The sequence below is a fragment of the Penicillium verrucosum genome (assembly GCF_028828655.1).
Source record: "Penicillium verrucosum strain IBT 35672 chromosome Unknown utg000001l_segment0_segment0, whole genome shotgun sequence".
NCBI classification, from domain to species: Eukaryota; Fungi; Ascomycota; class Eurotiomycetes; order Eurotiales; family Aspergillaceae; genus Penicillium; species Penicillium verrucosum.
The window spans coordinates 8960128-8978949 of NW_026643210.1; the positions used below are offsets into that span (position 1 = coordinate 8960128).

The 18822-nt window shown below is 47.5% G+C and overlaps 9 protein-coding genes across 9 annotated transcripts; 5 read left to right on the plus strand and 4 right to left on the minus strand.

Annotated features, from left to right (window-relative positions):
• Positions 1 to 355: 355 nt before the first annotated feature.
• On the plus strand, positions 356 to 1330 carry N7516_003209 (uncharacterized protein; the record flags this gene model as incomplete). Its single annotated transcript, XM_057215929.1, has 1 exon — positions 356 to 1330. One exon carries the CDS (start codon positions 356 to 358, stop codon positions 1328 to 1330), a length of 975 nt encoding a protein of 324 aa, XP_057077812.1.
• A 547-nt stretch (positions 1331 to 1877) lies between these two features.
• Positions 1878 to 4345, minus strand: N7516_003210 (AFI1/MesA family protein; the record flags this gene model as incomplete). Its single annotated transcript, XM_057215930.1, has 3 exons — positions 1878 to 3569; positions 3626 to 3686; positions 3735 to 4345. The coding sequence occupies 3 exons, from the start codon at positions 4343 to 4345 to the stop codon at positions 1878 to 1880; spliced, it is 2364 nt and encodes a 787-aa protein (XP_057077813.1).
• Positions 4346 to 5236: 891 nt separating this feature from the next.
• On the plus strand, positions 5237 to 6260 carry N7516_003211 (uncharacterized protein; the record flags this gene model as incomplete). Its single annotated transcript, XM_057215931.1, has 3 exons — positions 5237 to 5239; positions 5297 to 5768; positions 5836 to 6260. The coding sequence occupies 3 exons, from the start codon at positions 5237 to 5239 to the stop codon at positions 6258 to 6260; spliced, it is 900 nt and encodes a 299-aa protein (XP_057077814.1).
• A 1388-nt stretch (positions 6261 to 7648) lies between these two features.
• Positions 7649 to 7911, minus strand: N7516_003212 (uncharacterized protein; the record flags this gene model as incomplete). Its single annotated transcript, XM_057215932.1, has 2 exons — positions 7649 to 7748; positions 7778 to 7911. 2 exons carry the CDS (start codon positions 7909 to 7911, stop codon positions 7649 to 7651), a joined length of 234 nt encoding a protein of 77 aa, XP_057077815.1.
• A 531-nt stretch (positions 7912 to 8442) lies between these two features.
• On the plus strand, positions 8443 to 9889 carry N7516_003213 (TBC domain-containing protein; the record flags this gene model as incomplete). The annotated part of the gene is made up of 3 exons (XM_057215933.1): positions 8443 to 8895; positions 8952 to 9709; positions 9766 to 9889. The coding sequence occupies 3 exons, from the start codon at positions 8443 to 8445 to the stop codon at positions 9887 to 9889; spliced, it is 1335 nt and encodes a 444-aa protein (XP_057077816.1).
• A 576-nt stretch (positions 9890 to 10465) lies between these two features.
• On the plus strand, positions 10466 to 11827 carry N7516_003214 (uncharacterized protein; the record flags this gene model as incomplete). The annotated part of the gene is made up of 1 exon (XM_057215934.1): positions 10466 to 11827. One exon carries the CDS (start codon positions 10466 to 10468, stop codon positions 11825 to 11827), a length of 1362 nt encoding a protein of 453 aa, XP_057077817.1.
• A 339-nt stretch (positions 11828 to 12166) lies between these two features.
• N7516_003215 (RNA-binding protein) lies at positions 12167 to 13518 on the minus strand (the record flags this gene model as incomplete). The annotated part of the gene is made up of 5 exons (XM_057215935.1): positions 12167 to 12818; positions 12881 to 12919; positions 12984 to 13176; positions 13230 to 13386; positions 13441 to 13518. 5 exons carry the CDS (start codon positions 13516 to 13518, stop codon positions 12167 to 12169), a joined length of 1119 nt encoding a protein of 372 aa, XP_057077818.1.
• A 2814-nt stretch (positions 13519 to 16332) lies between these two features.
• Positions 16333 to 16545, minus strand: N7516_003216 (uncharacterized protein; the record flags this gene model as incomplete). Its single annotated transcript, XM_057215936.1, has 1 exon — positions 16333 to 16545. One exon carries the CDS (start codon positions 16543 to 16545, stop codon positions 16333 to 16335), a length of 213 nt encoding a protein of 70 aa, XP_057077819.1.
• Positions 16546 to 17773: 1228 nt separating this feature from the next.
• On the plus strand, positions 17774 to 18574 carry N7516_003217 (6-phosphogluconolactonase; the record flags this gene model as incomplete). Its single annotated transcript, XM_057215937.1, has 1 exon — positions 17774 to 18574. One exon carries the CDS (start codon positions 17774 to 17776, stop codon positions 18572 to 18574), a length of 801 nt encoding a protein of 266 aa, XP_057077820.1.
• Between the last annotated feature and the right edge of the window lie 248 nt (positions 18575 to 18822).

An 18822-nucleotide genomic window follows, 5' to 3' on the forward strand; every position in this document is an offset into this window, starting at 1 on the left:
TCTCGGCCTTGGCCAATGCGAATGGCCTTGGAACTACACAGAAACTCCCATTTTAGCCTTTTCTGTAACTTTCCAGGGTTAACAGGTCTTACCTCGTGCGCTTCTCAACTTCAACTTCATCGTCAACTTCATCTTCTCCGAGGGATCCCCCTCAAGTCACTCCTTTCAATGAAGTACTGATGCATTCCTATTTCGTCACACTCACTATGCTGGAATAAAACACTTCTTTGTTTCCCGAACTCACCAACACCTCTGTCACTCGTTTAACATACAAAGACTGTCTTTCACACTAAATAATTCATACTTGACTGTTAATGTCTGCATCTCGATGTCAAATCGACGACATAACGCCAAAATGTCCCGTCTTTACCATATCTACAACCTCCTAATCATAATAACTATTCTCTGTCTATCAACCACACGGGCCGAATCAGTGAACCCCACAGACCTGCCCATGCCCATGCCACGATCGGCCTGGCACCCAAGTGGAGAGATCAAGACCACAGATCTCCAACTCCAAGCACCCACAGAAGAAACAACAACAATCCGCCGACGAACAATCGTCACAGCGTCAACCTCCACAACAACAGGAATGCCCAAGCCCTTCGACACCCTCTCCTACAACTTCGCGAACGCAAGTACCTGCATCGACTTCTTCGCGAAATGGCGCGCAAACACAACAATCTCAAACTGCAACGCCATCTCCCTCCTAATCGAGAACTCAAACGCTTTCTTCCACACCCTTAACTCAGCACCCGCCACCACCCGCATCCTAGACACATCCTGTTCGGCAAATGTCACCAAGTGCGCCTCAATCATGACCGCCCTCGCAGCCGATCTCCTCAAACCAGCTAACTGCGGCGACGACTACGAACACGGTAACTCCGTCGTCAAGGGCACGTATCGGGATCTCGTCGCTTACGAACCAATCTACCGCGCCACTTGTCTCACGAACCCTTCGACCACAGACTACTGCTTCGTGGATGCGGTATCGAATTCAACAGTGCCCGATGACTACAGCGTCTATCTCATGCCACTGGGGACCCCGCTGACTAGCGGGGATGTACCGACTTGTAATAAGTGTTTGAAGGCGACTATGGAGTTGTTTTCTGGGTGGGCGAGACGGGATGGTCAGTCGCTTGATTCGACTTATCTTCCCTCGGCGAAGATTGTTAATGCGCATTGTGGGGATGGCTTTGCGGCGACTAATATCACTGTTGGTTCGGTGGATGTCAGGGCTGGCGCGGGTCTGGCTGTTCCCTTGCCCAAGCTTGCATTTGTTACTGTCATGGCTTTGGTTCTTGGTGTCATGTTGACAGGATTGTTTTGATTTGGATATTTTGGTTTGTTCTTCTTGTTCATACACACACACTCTCTCTCTTTTCTTGTTTATCCTTTGGGGTCCGTCTGCCCGGCTGGGTATGGCCATGGTTGATGTCAGCGAGCGTGCTTTTGGCTTTCTGGTCTGATTGTTCTGATCTGTGTGTAATTTCTAGTTATATTGTCCATATTTCACTCCGTAGCAGTTATTATTCAGTCATTTCCTTACTCACTTCCTTCCGTATCCAATCGGGTTTGACTCGATTTGTTTATATTGTCTTTGTTAGTCCCAAGATTCGCTAATGCCAAAAATGAACTGGGTCAATAATGTATTCATCAGACGCCAGACAGTATTTGAGTATTCACAAGCCATATCCACACCTATAAATAGACACAATATAAACAAGACAAAGAAATCACATCTGAAATCATGGTTCGAGTGCGCTTAGTTCGTCACGCATGAAGAATCTGACAAAGGAAGCAACAAAATAACACAACAAAAACGCTCACGGACAAGAAAATGTTATTTAAAAAAAAACAGAAGACCACAAACCCTTTTAACTCCTCCTCTTCGACCCTCCTCCCATAGCAACACCGACAAGACTCTGCGGCTCACCTCCAAAGCTAGCCCCAGGACTCGTAGGAATCGGCGACCCGCCACCAGATATAGGACTCTGTGTGGCGGCGTCTCGTTCCCGCTTAACACGAATATACCCCAACTTCGCGAACCGACCAACATGCGTCCAGAAATGGCGGCCGGCTGGGTGTGCAGCGATGCGATCGAGAAGATCGGCTGTCGCTTCGCGGACGACCTGGTCCGGATGGAATAGGCCCATGCTGACATAGAAGAGACCGGCCTGGTTCTCCGGTGCGACGGTCAGGAGCTGGCAGATGCCGGCGTAGTCTTTGACGGAGTGGGAAAGTGCGAGGTAGATGGAGGCAGCTTCGGAGTGGGAGAGTTTTAAAGCGCGGAGACGGTCGTGGTGGTGGTGAATGTCTGGGCGTTGGATTGGACGCGCGGGGAAGTACATTGCTGCAATATCTTGGATATAGGAGTAGTAGGACCGGGTGTTGCGCCAGCCTTCGATTCGGGAGACGGACGCCGAGAGCTCGCGTTGTTTGGCTAATTCGTCCGTCCATACGTATCCGTGTCCGCGGAGAGTTGTCGGGTCTGAGGCGTCGCTTTGGTGGCCTGTTGGGCTGTCTGGGGAAAGCTCTTCGCCTGGGCCGATGATATAGAGGTTTGAGGCGCCGTATACTGCTTCTTCGAAAGCTGCGGCGACGCGGACGAATTTTGTTATGTAGGCTCGCCATTTTGCGCGGACGGCATTCTCGCCGTGACGTTGGCTGATGCTGCGGAGAATGTCTTCTATGAATAGTGTGTCACCTGTTGGGTCGTGGGTCGTGCTGGAGGTGCTGTTGGGTAGGAGGGAATTTTGCTGTTGGAAGAACAGAAGCCCTTCTGTTACTGGTGCAGGTTCAACATGACTTGAGATCTTGATGCGACCCGTCGGGAGGTCGCACATAACGTCCCACCATTCAGGATGGTTGGCAAATGTAGGGTTTGTGACTCCTGCAATAAACCCGGGTACCTTGAGGAGATCGTCAATCTTGGACAGATCGGTGTAAGGGAACGCGTGTCGAGTAAATCCACGCAGAATGCCACCGGACGCAAGAGCGCAGGCCGCCAGGACCGCCTCTGCAACTTCTCCCGATGGCCGGTTGTGTCCTAGAAACACTACCCGCTTCTGAGTGAGAATGGCGTTGACAAGAACAATAATGGGGTGTGTGAATGGACCGCTGGTTGTCAAATGGGGATGCGCTGGGAAAGACTGCGGGGATGTGGCGTGCGGAACGGCGAACGTCTGAATGAGCTTGATGAGGGAGAAGTCTCCAACGGTCTCCGGCCAAATCACTGTCGGAATTTTGACCGGTATAGGGATGTCATTGTAAACCACCTTCGACTCGTACTCATGTGTATCCCGCGGTAGGGTGAATCGGCTGATTTTCTTTGGTGACGGCGGACATTCTCCATCTTGGAGTTCTTCTTCTTCCCGCTGGCGGATCATTTGCTCAAATTTCTCCAGGAACATATCTTTTGTGTTGCTAGATTGCAAGATATGCCGCTCAAGTATCGACATTTTTGGCATTAACGAAAGGTCCATGGCGTTCACGGCGTCATAGAGGGATGCCAGAGTTTCGGGGAATGGGGATTTGAAGTAGTCTTCCAGCGCTAGAAGGAGTAAAGGCTGCATAATGTTAGAATTGCCTAGGTGCTAAGGCCAGGAGTAGCATATGAGCTTACTTTGTAAATGTGGAGGAATGAATGTCGCGTACAGATTGCCATTGCCTTGACTACTGCGCCTCTGTTCGCTGTTAGCACTCGTACATTCAGACAGGACAGTACGACCTACCTTCGCACAGTGTTATCCTGCTTCGTGTTGACAAGATTCAGCACATACATCAAGGGTGGCCCTTCACCACCCTCGTCATCGCTACTGTCGGGGTCATCGGAGGTCTCATCGAAGTACTCGTCCTGTATATCGGCTCCCGCCTGGTTTCCATGGTATTGTGATTTCCGCTTTCTTTTCTTCTTTCCATCCGCTGAATCCGTTTCTTCGTCACCGCTGGTGTCTTTGTGTAAGAAGAATATGGTCCAGTCCTGACTCCGCACATGCGTCTGATCCGGCAGCATCAGCTCTGCAAGCATGCTCTCGTCCCCACTGATTGCAGCGGGGTACTGGTGCTCCATGATCGGGCCCCGATCAATATGAAAGGACGCAACCAGGATGTATTCCACATGGCGCTCCGGCGAATCGAGCGGGTACTGCGCTTTGCAGCGGCGTGGCCTGAAGCCTGAGGTCGCATGGTCTGTGGACGTTCTTCGAAAAGAGCCGTGTGAACTGCTGGGCGAACGTCCGATAAAGGAGGCCGCAGGCGAAAGTCGAGGAAGACCACTTGTTTGGCGGTTATTCGAGGCGGAGAGGGAGTCGTTCGACGGTCGATACGGTAGTGTCGTTGCCATCTTCTGGGGCTATTGGAGATAGAGGATTGCTCCCAGGCTATAAATCGAGTGGCATACCGGGGGCACAAAGAGTACACCGTCAAGGGCCAATTATTATAAAAGTTTGAATTGAATGTCTCGAATTAACTGTTCAGGGGTTAAGAGGGGTTAAGAAAAAGGACGATTTCTCCACAGTGGAGAGGCGATAAGGCGATAAGATCCATAGTTATAACCCATTCCAGGGTTGAACATGGAGGACGATCTATCAGAATGCAATTTCGCTTTTTTTTTCTACAGTGCATTGCAGATCTTTCTATTTCTACCTGAGAAAATTGCCACAGAATTGACACATCCGATTGTTACAGTTCTAGAACATCTACCAAAAAGCAATACTCGTCACTTATGTCTTACCCGATATAGCATAACTAGTTAGAGAGAGGCAACATTGATAACTTGACTGCTCTCTAGATATTACATGCTGAAGAAAGGTTGAAGATTTGACTTGGCGTGCACCAGTATTATCCATCATACGTGGCTGCATTCTTGGAAGCCAATCGAAGGCTGATGTGACGAGTATGATTCCTTATAGATCTATGTATGAACACTGCATGCGAATTTATGCAACACCAACTCCGTACAACATAGTCAGCCAAGGACCATTTTACCTGGATGCCATAAATAGGCCTTAATTATATATCTATGTAACAAGGCCAAGCTGTATATATTAAAGCTAAACAGGACCATACAATAACTATGTTACAACTGAGGATAAATGTACGTTTATATAAATAGCATAGGGCGGTGGGAAATACGGTGGCAGAATTATGTTGCTGTGCCGGGTTTGTTTACATCGATAAGCCTTCGTCATAGGCTGTCTGCATTTCATAATTCAGCTCACACCCAATTTTCACCATGGTAAGTGAGGGTTTCAAAGATGATATACCTATTTAAGACTAATTGACAATGATCTAGGCCAACAATCCCACATTCAAACCATCGCCCTTATCCTTTGGGTCGCCGAGGGCATCCCCGTTCCGGCGCCCGTCTACCCCAAACTCCCCGCCCTCAGCTAGTCGCACAGGAGGCACCCCGGGGAGCTCTCCCAGCCGGGCATATACACCTATGGTGTCGCCTAGCAAGCTCAATCAATCATATACAGTGGAGGATGGTGAATCGCGTTCTCCGAAGAGCGAGCGGCCCATTCCCCAGCCGAACTTTGGCAGAGAGCTCTCTCCTTCCCCAACGAAAGGAGCGCGGTCACCAGGAAGCTCATCCCCGATTATTGGGACAAGGATGGGTGGCTTCACCTCCCCAGGTGGCGATGCGGCTGGAAAGCTATCGGCGCAACAAGTGAGGGAGATTAGAGAAGCTTTCCAGGTTCTCGATCGGGATAACGATGGGCTCGTGGACAAAGATGATGTGATTGATGTGCTCACAACTTTGGGTAGGAAGAGACCCCATTTATTTTCTTTTGAAATTGGCATGAGGAACTAATCCAAGTGTTTGAACAGGCCAAGACTCGTCCTCCTCTACGCTCTCGCACTATTTCCCACCGGGGTCAGGCCGGACTATGAACTTCCCAACTTTCTTGAATACACTTTCTGGACTGATGGCATCAATGTCACCTTCGCAGGAGCTTCTTAATGCTCTTGCCGCGTTTGATGACGATGACAACGGGCAAATCGATGCCGCCGAATTACGTGATGCTCTACTGCACACCTCCCCAGAAGACGGAGAGGAACGTTTGACCGAAAGACAGATTGATGATGTCTTCAGTGGGTTTATAGGGCGCCCAGCATTTATTGGCCGAGGAGCGAAGTCAGGCGGGATGGGTAAGAGGGGCGAGGTTTTCCAGTATCATGACTTCGTGCGCAGCGTCATGGGTGGGGAGAATGGAAATAATGCAAATCGTGAAGGAGATCCAGCACATACATGAACTGCTATCACGAATATGGATTTCAATTGAGTGGCGTTGGGGGTTTTGTGTCTTATATCATTTTTGGCAGTTGACAAATTCCAGGTCTGTAGAAGCAAAGGTCAGACTATACAAAGCTTGTCATGAATAATCATGTACCATTAGTTATTCAATTGCCATTGGAAATTTTTGGTAAAAGGAGTGAGCTATGTATGTTGTAAAATGAGGACCTGTGAATCAGGTTCTGAGCCCGTTCTCCCGAGAAGATAAAACATTATTCGTTCATCCATTCTTTCTGATAATCGAAAGATGCCTCATGGTAGGGGTGCCTACTAAGCCAATCGTCTGGATTCAAAACGCGCCCAAATTCAAGATAAAACTCAGTCAAATTTTTATTCAGGCCTTCGCTGGTTAGCAGTTTTTCTCTCTGAGGGACTTCGTTTAACATACTATCCAATGACATGGGATGCGTAGGTTGGAGGGAGAAGCGAAAGGTCTGCTCACGGAAAAGAATCAATGACTTTGGAACATTGGTACCTTATTGGATAGAAAGCCAGTTTCACATATTTCAACAAAAGGATTTTTGATCACCTTTGGGGATGTATAGATAGATAGTGAGGTTCGGCCGGAGGCTGACCTTCTTCTACGTTGTCTCGGTAGTAATCAAACGATCTTCTTGTAACCTCTTGCATAAAGTGCGTATTCGGCATTAGTACTGCACCATTAGAGACTGAAATAAGTTAGCAGGTGAAGAATGTGACGCGTGCGTACGCATACAATCAATGGTGATATTTGGGTGTACCAAGCCATCCGCAGAGATTGTTATTCCGTCGTCATACTCCCAGTCGTCTTGTTCCAGAGCTCTATCATAAAGCCTCGAGTCGCGGTGTATCTGAAATCGATACAAACTTGCTGGAAAAGTTTGGTGCGTTGACACGTATGAGAAAGCTCGACGATTGGGCAAACGTGAAATGCCAGGAGCAAGGGCTTGCGTATGACGAAGAAGGGCCGAGAACATCGCGACTGCTACGCAGAGAAATAATCGTCTTGAAGCTAGAAACCCAAAACCTCGAATGATAGTACTTATTTGACTGGAAAAAAAGATTTGTTTAGGGGATGGCATACCTTACTAACGTAAACTCTTGCTTAACGTAAATTTTACACCACCCACCATTTTTACTACTATTTTATACCCTACAAACATGCCTGAAAAAACCCCAAATTTGGAGAGATCTTTGGCAGATGCTCTATCTGAATAGCATACTCGAAAAAAAAACAAAAATAGCACTATTAGCGCGTGAATTCGGCGTTCCTTACAATCTAGTATATAGCCGGGTGTGAAGGCCCACTACGAAGAGTCCTTATCTTCTAATATGTACGTTTGCCTTTTCTTCGCTTTTCTCCCTCCACTATTTTGGTACGGCTGGGCGGCGGACGTAATGGCTCCGTGGATTGTCGTTGATATCGGGGCTGCAGTAATCGGATGTGGAGTCATCCTCAGCACTCAGGCTATGTAGCAGTATGTCATGGAGTCATACCGCGAATATGTCGCCTCGGCGAATGCCTCCAGCCAGTTTTTACGAAGCATTTTCGGATTCTTCTTTCCCATCTTTGCGCCAGCGTTATATGACCGCCTGGGGTACGGATGGGGAAATAGCGCTTTGGCGTTCATTTTGATTGGATTTGGGGTGCCGGCACCTTTTATCATATGGGTGTACGGTGCTAGGCTAAGAGCGAAAGGAAAGCAAAGAGCGAAAGGGAAGGGCTTTCTAGCTTAGATCCAATGTCTGATAATAGATATCACTACTACCATCCCGTCCATTTCATATACCACGGCAACTGGGTCGCGAATCTTAACTAACACACGACACCCGACAGTGAGGTACAAAATTGGACAACATGGCCATTGCTGGGTCCTAGTGGGTGTTGGGATTTGATGAGAGAACATATAGGAAGACTCGCCTCTTCATAGACACTGTAGGACTAGTGCGATACTGTGCAGCCACATTCTAGTTGTAAAAATAAGTAAATAAGTAAATAGTAAAAGTGGAACTATACGCCGGACGCCTTCCGCATTTCATCGGCAGAAAAGCTCCAGCCACCGCGATCTGATACACCTCCACCCGCCAACTGCGCTCATCTTACCCCGTTTCCTGAAGATGTCTGATCGTGGCCTTCTAATGCAGACTTGATTGCAGAAAAAATGGCCAAACCTCAGCCCTCCTGGGCTCTCGGGGTCCCGGGCCCCGACACACCCGCATCGCCGCGAACCATGCGAACTCTCCGAAAGATCCAATCCCACCAAGTGCTATCGACCTCTAGCGCGCTCATTGCACAGACCCAAGCCTCTCGCCAAGCTGGCTCCAATGAAGCTGACCCCGGATCAGCAGCAACTCCTGGTGCTGCAACCCGAGCGCGCGCACATCGCCGAGCTCGATCAAATAGCGACGCGGCTTCTCGTGAAGCAGCTGCTGCCACACCACCCACAACTCAGAGACGACCCGCGCGGAAAACAGGGTCAGGAATTGGTGTAAAGCGATCGCTTTTGGAGAACTTTCTGCGCGATGGACCGCAGAGTTCAAATCCCAATGAGGGACTTGGAGAGCTCAAATACCTCGTCCTATCCAGCCGAGTAGATGCTGACGGAGATGGCATGGTGAGGGGTATCCAGTCTGTTTTGCAAGATTAATCTCTAACGCTTCGAAATAATAGTCGCCTTACCGAATCTATCTCTGGCTGGTCCTCCTCGACATTCCTCCTATGCCCACCGATGACTACCTTGCTCTTATCCACCGCGGTCGTTCTCCCGCTTACGCCAAAATTCGCAATGATACCTTCCGCACACTAGCCACAGACCCTCTCTTCAAACGCCGAGTCACAGAAGCAAGCTTGATTCGACTCCTCAACGCTGTAGCATGGAAACTCCACGATTCCAGACCGAAACCCCGGTCTCGACCAACGTCATCTCGGCGCCGTGAGATGGAGCTTCTAGTGAATGCACCACCCAGCATTGCAGAGGAATCCCCCTTTGGTGGGGAGCTGGAGAAGGTCACGAATACCACTACAAGTGATTCGGCAATGTACGTCCAAGGCATGAATGTCTTGTGTGCACCGTTCCTCTATGCTGCCCGTAGCGAGGTGGAAGCATTCGCTCTGTTCCATTACTTTGTCACTCGCGAATGTCCAGGATATATCCGTGGTGCTATGGACGGAGTCCACAAGGGTCTTCGTTTAGTCGACCGATGTCTTGAGATCGTGGAGCCTAAGCTTGCAGCATATCTGTTCTCCAAGGGTATGCATGCCGAGTTGTACGCATTCCCATCGGTATTGACCCTCTGCGCTTGCACGCCTCCATTGCCAGAGGTGTTGCATCTGTGGGATTTCTTATTCGCATATGGGCCACACCTGAACATTCTATGCATTGTCGCCCAGCTAATCCGTATGCGAGATTTAATTTTTGAGAGTCCGAGGTGAGTTCCAGAGCGTCCGTTGGGTTTTTATCCAACATAAGCTAACTTGACTATAGCCCAAATAAAATCCTCCGCTCATTCCCTCCCCTCGATGCGAAGGAGATCATTGCTTTGACCGTTCTCCTCGTCCGTAAGATCCCTGGGGACCTTTATGCAGAGATGATTAGCCATGCAAAATAGACATGGTTTGAGCTCACTGAGAAGCTCTAACTAAAAGAGAGCTAAATGTCATAGTACCTGGGTTTCATGGCGTTTTTGATATGATTGATCGCAACGATTGGGTATGGTGACTGGATGGGACATGAGACTTACATTGACGAATACCTAAGAGAACACGCTTGTTTGAATGAATTGATGATTGTACACAACTATTCGCTAGTCTTTTTGAGAATGCACTTGAGTTGAGATATGAACCCCCCTTTTATGATTCCGATACTTTGCTCCTGTGGAACATGCCGCTTCCCTTCTCGTTTGTTGAAGGTAGAAGCCCTACTTTTCGTTCATTCTTCTGAGACAACGCAACATTTGTTGTCTGCCCGATAGGGCATATCTTCACGCGGAACAAAGCGTCAGTTTGTTTGACACTAGTTATTCCCAGTGTTATTTGTCAAGAGACAATCAAGACAAAGCAGATAAGACATCTTCTTCATCCATGCAACCTGCATTGCTGCCTTAGGCTTCTTTTATCATCTGCATTATAAGTATGGCTTTACTTGACCACTAATTCTCCAATCCATCGTTTCTCAATCAGAGAAAATGTCGACAGCTCTAGGAACATCCATCGTCTTCGCCATATCACTCCTTCTCATTGTGATACTGGGTAAGAGACAGAAAATCAAATACACATCAAACGACCCAGCGTTATGTCGCCAAATCATTGCCGGCACGTTGAAACAACAAGACCAACCAAATACCCTCTCACCACACCAGTCAAAAGCCATAGCCAATAGACATCTTCCCATCGCCTTCCAAATCGATAACGCCTTCACCCGAACAGATAGCGTCCATGCCAGTATGTTCGTAGAGAAAGTCAAACCTTTGATCAATCTATCGGCGAAGCAGTGGCAAAGCGTATCGGAGTTCGCCAGAGTCACAGCCAACCACTGGGTCGAGCATGGCTTTCCCAGACTAGATGATAACATCTGCCACAAAGAAAAGCAGAAGCCGAGCAACAATAAGACCAAGATCGACCGTAATCGAATCAACATCGCTAGTCTAGCACAAATACTTTCATTGAAAGTCGTGCTGTATCTTTTCTTCAAGCAAAAGCCCCAAGACCAACCATGCGATGAGAATCTCCTGAGCTTAGCACAGTCTATAAATCGAGTCTGGATATCTTCCAAGCTGAAATCTGCTGAGAACGATACCCCCAGATTCGAAGACGATGTAGTGCTTCAGACTTCTCTCGTCAATATCTTCGGAAATCACGATCTCCCAGAGGATAACCCGCTGAACCTCATCCTTCCTTCCTTCGAGACTATGTGGCGAGTCGTCCTACGAGCCTTGCTAGAGATCAGGTTCGCGACTGGGAAAGAAGTACCAGCATGGCGGGATACAATGACTGCATTCTCTGAGAACCCTACCAAATCCCAATTCGACGCAGGCACCGCATACCCGTCTAGCAATGAGCCTGGAATAGCTGATACGCGGTGTGTTCGGGGTTCACCTAGTGCGAAACAAATAGTACTCGAATCACTTCGGCTATACGTGCCTACGAGACACATACATCGAGCGTACCAGTGGGATCAGAGTATGGGTGCATGCCATGAGATAGAATCCGCTGATATCGAGGGATGTCATGTGAGGTCTGATATCTGGGGTTCTGATGCAGAGAGATTCAACCCGAAGCGCTGGTCTGCTCTTACGCCGGCGCAGGGAGATGCGTTTATGCCTTTTGGATGTTCGCCGTTTGAATGTCCTGCCAAGCCGATTTTTGGACCACGGATGATTGGGGTTTTGGTTGGTGCTTTGTTGGCGGCTTTGGGGGATAAAGAGCGGGCAAAGAATTGGGATTTGGATTGTGAAGATGTGAGTGTGTTGGAACACTTTAAGTCTGGGAAGAAGTTGTGTCCGCATAGGAATTCTTATACGGATTTGTATCTAGTGCGGTCTATTTAGGGGAGAATGAATAGTGATATCTAGGATGTTTATTTGGAATATTAGTATATCGTTAGGTGTGAGTAAAGCAAAGGGGGTCTGAGAGGTTGAACACTCATAGAGCTTTCTATGCAGTCCAAGAATAGACATGATAATGAAGAGATAAATAACTACAACCCTTTACTAAAGGATTCATAGCTAGAAGAATCCAAACACCAAGGAAGCAGAATAAATTACATCCATCGAACACGACCAAGAAAAACCACTACAAAAAACCAACAGCAAGACAAAGCACAAGTAGAACATATATATGTTTTAATATGGACCATCACCCACCTCGAATAATACATGAACATTCAATCACGTCGGTGCAGACGTCGATAGAATCTCAATGGACCTATTCAACCCAGACCCATCTATCACCAACGGCTTACAGACATCAACAGCATGAGCCTCAGCAGTCATCTCATCCGCCCACGACTGACACGTATCCCCATTGTCTGGCACCGAACCCGCGGTGTCTGAGCCAGGAAAACCGCCATCAAAGCTAACAGCCCGCGCAAGATGTGAACGACGATCAACCTTCACTCTAATCCGCGACCCCATAAAACTCAAATTATTGAACATGGTCACAGCGCACTGGGCCTCATCCGCTGTTTGCATTATGATCAACCCGCGGAGCTGGCCATTGCCACTGCCATTGCCATTGTCATCGACCGAGTCCGAGTCCGTAGTGACAATGCTGCATTTCTGCACAGTGCCGGCTGTCTGCAGAAGGGTTTTTAGATCGGCGCATGTAGTAGTCGCGCTCAGGTTCTCGATTGTGATGGCTCGTCGGTCTGGGTAGAAAGATGGAGAGTTGGGGTTCGTGCCTTTGGTGTGGGGGTGGTAGTGTTGGTAGGTCTGTGGTGGGGACATCTGGTAGCCTGGCATCATGTTCCAATGCGGCTCGTACATTGTGCCGTCCATTACTGGGGATGGGGGTAGCATTGCATTGGTGGGGCGTGTGGATCTGGCATCATAGGTATGAAGCCTTGGTGTGGCATTGGTATTGGTACCATCATGACGCCGTACTCTGGGTATGGATATGGTGGAGTGGAGGGATTGGAAGATCTGGGTGAAGGGGAATTAGGTTAGCTTGGTTCATATTTCATACTTTGGAATGTGGTAAACTGACTCTGGTGAGACGGGTGATGGGGGCATTGCCATATTTCCATGGACTAAGGGAGGTGTGGAGTGGCCAGAGATGTAGCCTGTAGGCATCATTGCTGGACTTCTGGTAGGTCCGGCGATGGGCTTTGTTGGCGTACTGGTCCGCGAGAGTGTGACGACCAGACTCTGGCCGTCCCATCCGCTGGTGGAAAGGCGATCTATGGCGATGTTAGGACGGAGTATTGGGGATTGCTGGGATATCAATACATACGGTACGTTCGCCAGGCCTCGTCTTCATTTTTGACGATGATTTGGCCGAGTCCGGTGGGGAATCCATGGCTGTCATCGTATACTACTGCTTGGCGAATATGCAGTGCAGTTTGGCGTACGAGATCTTTGAGTTCTTGCCAGCGGCAATGAGGTGGAATCTGGAATTCTTGTTAGACTTTGAAGACATTTGAAATCCTCCATATCAAACTCACGCCTTGAAGGAATACGACAAACTCATCATCCGACCTGCGCGATCTGGGACGACCTTTTTCACGACCGGGGAGAGGCATGGCTGTCGATATCTCAAAACAATACACCCCGGTATTTTTAGTGCCGAAAGCGCACTAGCTCAGACGTATGGATTTAAATGGAGAGATAGATGTCGATGCTTTGCAAGTATCCCGGTGCGTCGACGTTTCGAGATAGTCCGGATTCGACTTGTCCGACCAAGTATTCGGTTGGGTCCAGAACTTGGACAGTTGTACTCTCTGTCGGATGTCTACGTTAGCTCAGGGTATATAAATATGGTGATACCTTTGCATCCCCACTCTTCTTGGACTGGGATGACTACAACGACATTACCGAACATCAAGGTATATTCTTGGGAAATGAAATCGCACAAGCATACCTTTGTTTTTTTTCCCTGTCGGATAAATGCAAGTCAACAGATTGGACTGACCGACAAACTGCAGAGAAAAGAAGATAAACCCCTCCACGAGCAGGACGAAAGTCAAGCGGGTTATAAAGCGTTGGCGGCAAAAAAAAAAAAAAAAAAATTTAAAGAGGATACGTCGAGGTTTCACAAGAATAGTTCTGATGATATTATGATATAGTGAATTAATTTCTTAGGGCTAGTCATAATCTATAGTCTCTTGTTCATGGCTTGCAAGTAGAAATCACGGGGACCCAGAATACTGCACAATTCGGACGAATGGCGAGGACAGAGGATGAGCAGTAGCCAGTCATATCAGAGAGTAAGCAGTTCCCTTTCTCTTTCAGGCTGAGATATGTCATTTTTCTCATGAGCTCAGCTCTGCCAAATATTCCAATGCAATAGAGTGGTTCTGCCGTCCCACCGGGTATAGTTCCACTTTAAGGACAGTATCGTTCTAATCTGTAATATGTCCTCTTCTTTACCCCTTCTTTGTTATTGATACTATTAATATTTTAAAGGATATTCTCGATCAAGTACCGGGTATACCCGTGTATAGAGGCAAATTGGGGAAAAACAGGGCTTACCTGACTAAATAATATGTATATTACACCGCTAGATCCGGATCGGACATGCAGAGGATATGCAGAGTGGACCTGTATTCATCACATTGGTTTCTGTGTCGATTGTCAGATCGAAACCCTTGAAAAAAAGCAAAAAAAAAGCAGAATAGGTAAAAGAATGGACAGAAAAGAAGAAAAGAGAGAAAATAAAAAATATTCTTAAGAAAAAGATCTACGATCCGAGCGGGTCGGATCATGAGCAGTCATATCTTGCAGTTAATGCAGTTAGTGCAGTTATTGAGATTGTTTTTTTCTTTCTTTTTTGGATCAATTACATCGACTATTGATTTCGATGCGTGTCTTGCTTCTCAAGTACCTGCAGATACCTTTGGAGAGAGAGATGGGAATGATCGAAGCAAATAAGGGTAACCTTGGGAACTCCAGCTCGAATCCACCGAAATTCTAATGTGCACACAGGCATGTATTGATAGTCATACTGCAGGCCCCAGCAAGTCAGAAAATCAAGTATGTGGAATACTATGTAGTTAACATCCCTCTACCACACAGGTACAGGTCTACACGGAGTACTCCGAGTACTCCGTGCAGGTGTCTTATGGAGTACAGATCTTCAAAAATCGATCTTCTGTGTTCCTTTCCTTTAATCAGGGCCAATCTAAGGAACCAATAACTACAAGAAATATGCCACAGGGCATGTGCGACTGTTGAAAGTATATTGAGGCAAGACAATTGACCACATAGCTACATACTCACATTCCAAGCATGTGGGGTTTACATGGGGTGGGACGAAGTTGTATGACGAGACGTGACCAAGGCACTGGGTTCCAGGGGAGATCACAGGGCCAATCTGCATATCTACTACCTCTTTAACTGGCGAATTGAGGTGGAAAGTCTGTTTTGAATGTTCGGTTCTCATGTCAATCGTAGAATCATTCTCATCCACGGGGGATTTGAATTCCCCGGATGCCAAATGCGGATGTTGTGTTTTGTTCATGTGATGGTTTGCAGGTGTACGGGAGTACTAAATAATATATAGTTACTCTAGATATAGGCAAAGGATCATGTTTATATGTTATATTTCAAACTATGAAATGTAGTATTCTAATTTAATATATGAGGGTCTGATGATATTAGACAGTGTGGTTTGAAAGACATAATGAGATGAGAACCCAGTGGGCGATCGCTGAAGAGCAAGAAAAACCAAAACACGAGACCAGCTCCAAGGAGTGCAATAACAATGCAAAATGCATAGAAAGGGAAAATGTAAACAGCACTTGCCGCCTAAGAAAGTTGTTGAACTTGCAAGAGAACCCGGGTCGGTAAATCAAGCAAGAATCCAGCATGCAACAACATATAATGTATGATCAATGCCGACCGAGTGGAATGAGTGAACCAATTGCGAGGACTTCCTAAGCGCACCTCGGTCCGGAGTTCCGTGGTTCTTGCACCCAGACTGATCTACAGACTGGTATCTCGGGCACCCAAGAAAATCCAGTTGACCGAAGACAACTTGTATAATCCTCCATATACCTCGATATTCTTAAATCGCGATCGATGAAGAGTAGGCCGTGTGCCAGCACAGCCTACAAAATCTCACAGGAACTCTGGGACCGGGGTCCGAGGCGAAGTCGGAAAACGAAGGACAGTATCGAATAGACGGGGGATAGAATGGTATCCCATATGGAAAGGAAATCGCATCTACCCTTGCGACGGTGGGGGACGATTTTTTGTTGGTTTGAAAGATGGTTTTTGTGATGTTGATCCGGTCAACCACTCAGTACTCCCCAGATCCTCCGGTTTATTGTGGTTTTGGTTTTGGCTTTGGCTTTGACTTTGGTTTATTGTTCGTGATTCGTATATCGTTTTTCGATTCACCCTCCGAAGCCGACCTTGGTTGCGCAACGGCTGCAGTAGTAGGAATTCATGCCGAATTGAACAACGCTGCGGCCTGATTGGCCTAGGCTGAGAGATTGTTGGCAACGGGAGCATCGGACGATGTCGAGAGTTTGTGGAGAAGTCGCCTCAGATGGACGAGCAACGCCACCGGTCTGAGGTTGAGGAGTGATTTGTACTGGAGAGCTCATTTTTGGGGATTTGGAGAGTTTGAAGGAAGAAGGGGGGAAATCGCATGTTTTTGAGTTGAACCCGGTTAGGCGGTTGAGCCCCGTGATTTCTCGGTTTACCCCAGTTTTTTTTTTTTTTTTCAAGTCGATGATGATTTGACTTGATAATTGGGGAAAATGGGCAAAAAAAGGGCAAAAAAAGGGATACAGAATATGAAACAGCGAAAATATTCAAATGATCCTTTTTGTTAATTATTTTCCCTCTCCTACAACATACAACACAGAGTAATTCGTATTTCCCCCCCTTCTCTTGCCGATCATCAATGCGGGATACACCTGGGCAGGTGCTGCTTCCAAGGTTTTATGTGCTCATTCCAATAACGTTGCTACCTAAACCCATCGAATACATATTGTATCACCATTAACCTTGACTCTATCTAAAGGGAAAGGTGGACATTTTGAAAATATATCCCGGATTATTGATCCAAAAAATGAGAATATAGGAGGCAATAGATTGAACATCAAATTAATTATCCCCACTTGATACTTGATCTAAAACATAAACTAAGTCAGAAAGGGGAAATATCATGAGAGTCATGTACATTTATGTACATTTACGTAGGTGGGTAGGTGGGCGTCTTGGGCTTTAGCGCCAACAACCCAATATTGAGATAATATTGTATATTGCACGGAGTACTTCCCATCTTTAAATATTGATAGTTATATTTACCCTACCTACAACATACCTACAACATACCTATGTTGTAGGTATATTTGCATAATATAACCTGATGATGCAAATTAATGAAGATCATTCTCCAGGGCTGAATGTTGGATACTTACATTGTATGTTGTACATTCCAACTTTGGGATTATAAAACCATTTGAATCATGTAACCCAGTTTAGACCATGAAGTCAAAGAAGTCAAAGACAGCAAGTCGATAAGGTGTGGCAAACCTGCCTTTTAGGTAGTGAAGGCGGATATCCGGATGATCCTTGGAATCATCCCACTTGGGCGAAATCCCATCCCACCTTAGGTCCGACGTCATATGTTATCTCATCAGTCTCTTTTCTTCTTCTTTGACTTCCAAGGTTATTACCCTATGTTGTAGTAATTTGATCCATCTCCAAGCCTAGGCCAAACATACCCCCCAAAAAAGCGTTTAGATCTCGGCCCTTGCCCCGCCAAAAAAAAAAACGAAATATCTCCTCTCCTGCCCCTCATTCTTGTCCCACCCACATATCACCATGGCCACCGGACACCCCAACCTACACAGCTTTGCCAGCTCCGATGAGCTAGCCGCCCAATTGCGAGGCTACGTCCTCCGCAGTCAGACCTCCGCTCTTGCCCGACACGGCACCTTCCGTCTTGCCGTCTCCGGCGGCTCCCTGCCTACCATTCTAGCCAAAGCCCTCCTCGCCACTGGCAATGGCTCCCCGGAAGATACCCCCCAATTCTCCAAGTGGCACATCTTCTTCGCCGACGAGCGCGCCGTACCACTCGACGACGAGGATAGCAATTACCGTCTGCTGAACGACGAGCTCGTCTCCAAGATCCCCGCCGAGCTCGGCGCACCGATCATCCACCCCATCGACAAGAACCACATTGAGGATGACGATCCCCAGGAACTCGCTGATCTCTACCAAGAGGATCTGATGCGTGAGTTTGCCGCCAAGGATAGTGTCAAAGTGCCCGCTTTTGATCTTATCCTCCTCGGCTGCGGACCCGATGGCCACACCTGCTCGCTCTTCCCTGGCCACGCCTTGCTCCGTGAGAAGGATGCTTGGGTGGCTGCTGAGACCAACTCCCCCAAGCCTCCCCCTAAGCGCATCACCCTTACCCTGCCTGTTGTGACCCACGCTTTCAACATTGCCTTTGTCGCCACGGGCGCTGGCAAGAAGGATATCCTTAAGCAGATCTTTGATCTTGAGGAGGGCTCCAGTCTTCCTTCCGCTCTGGTTAACCAGGGTGCTGGTGAAAAGGTGACCTGGTTCACTGATCACCCCGCAGTGGATGGTGTTTCATTCCCTCGTCGTGGGAGTCTTTAAGGTGTAAGGTTTACAAGATGGGATTTGAAGATGTATGGATGTGAGGATGGCTCCCTTTCCTAGTTTGCAACTGCCTTGTGTGGCATTGAATGCGCTGGCTGTGTTGAAAAGTGATGTTCTGCTTTGATCTGTTGTGTTAGGACAGGTAGACCAAACTTAGTATAGAATTCATATTTATTCCATCATTTTTATTCATTTGTACAAAGTAGGCAAGCTCTGTTAAAAATATATTTTAACCTTGGAATAGT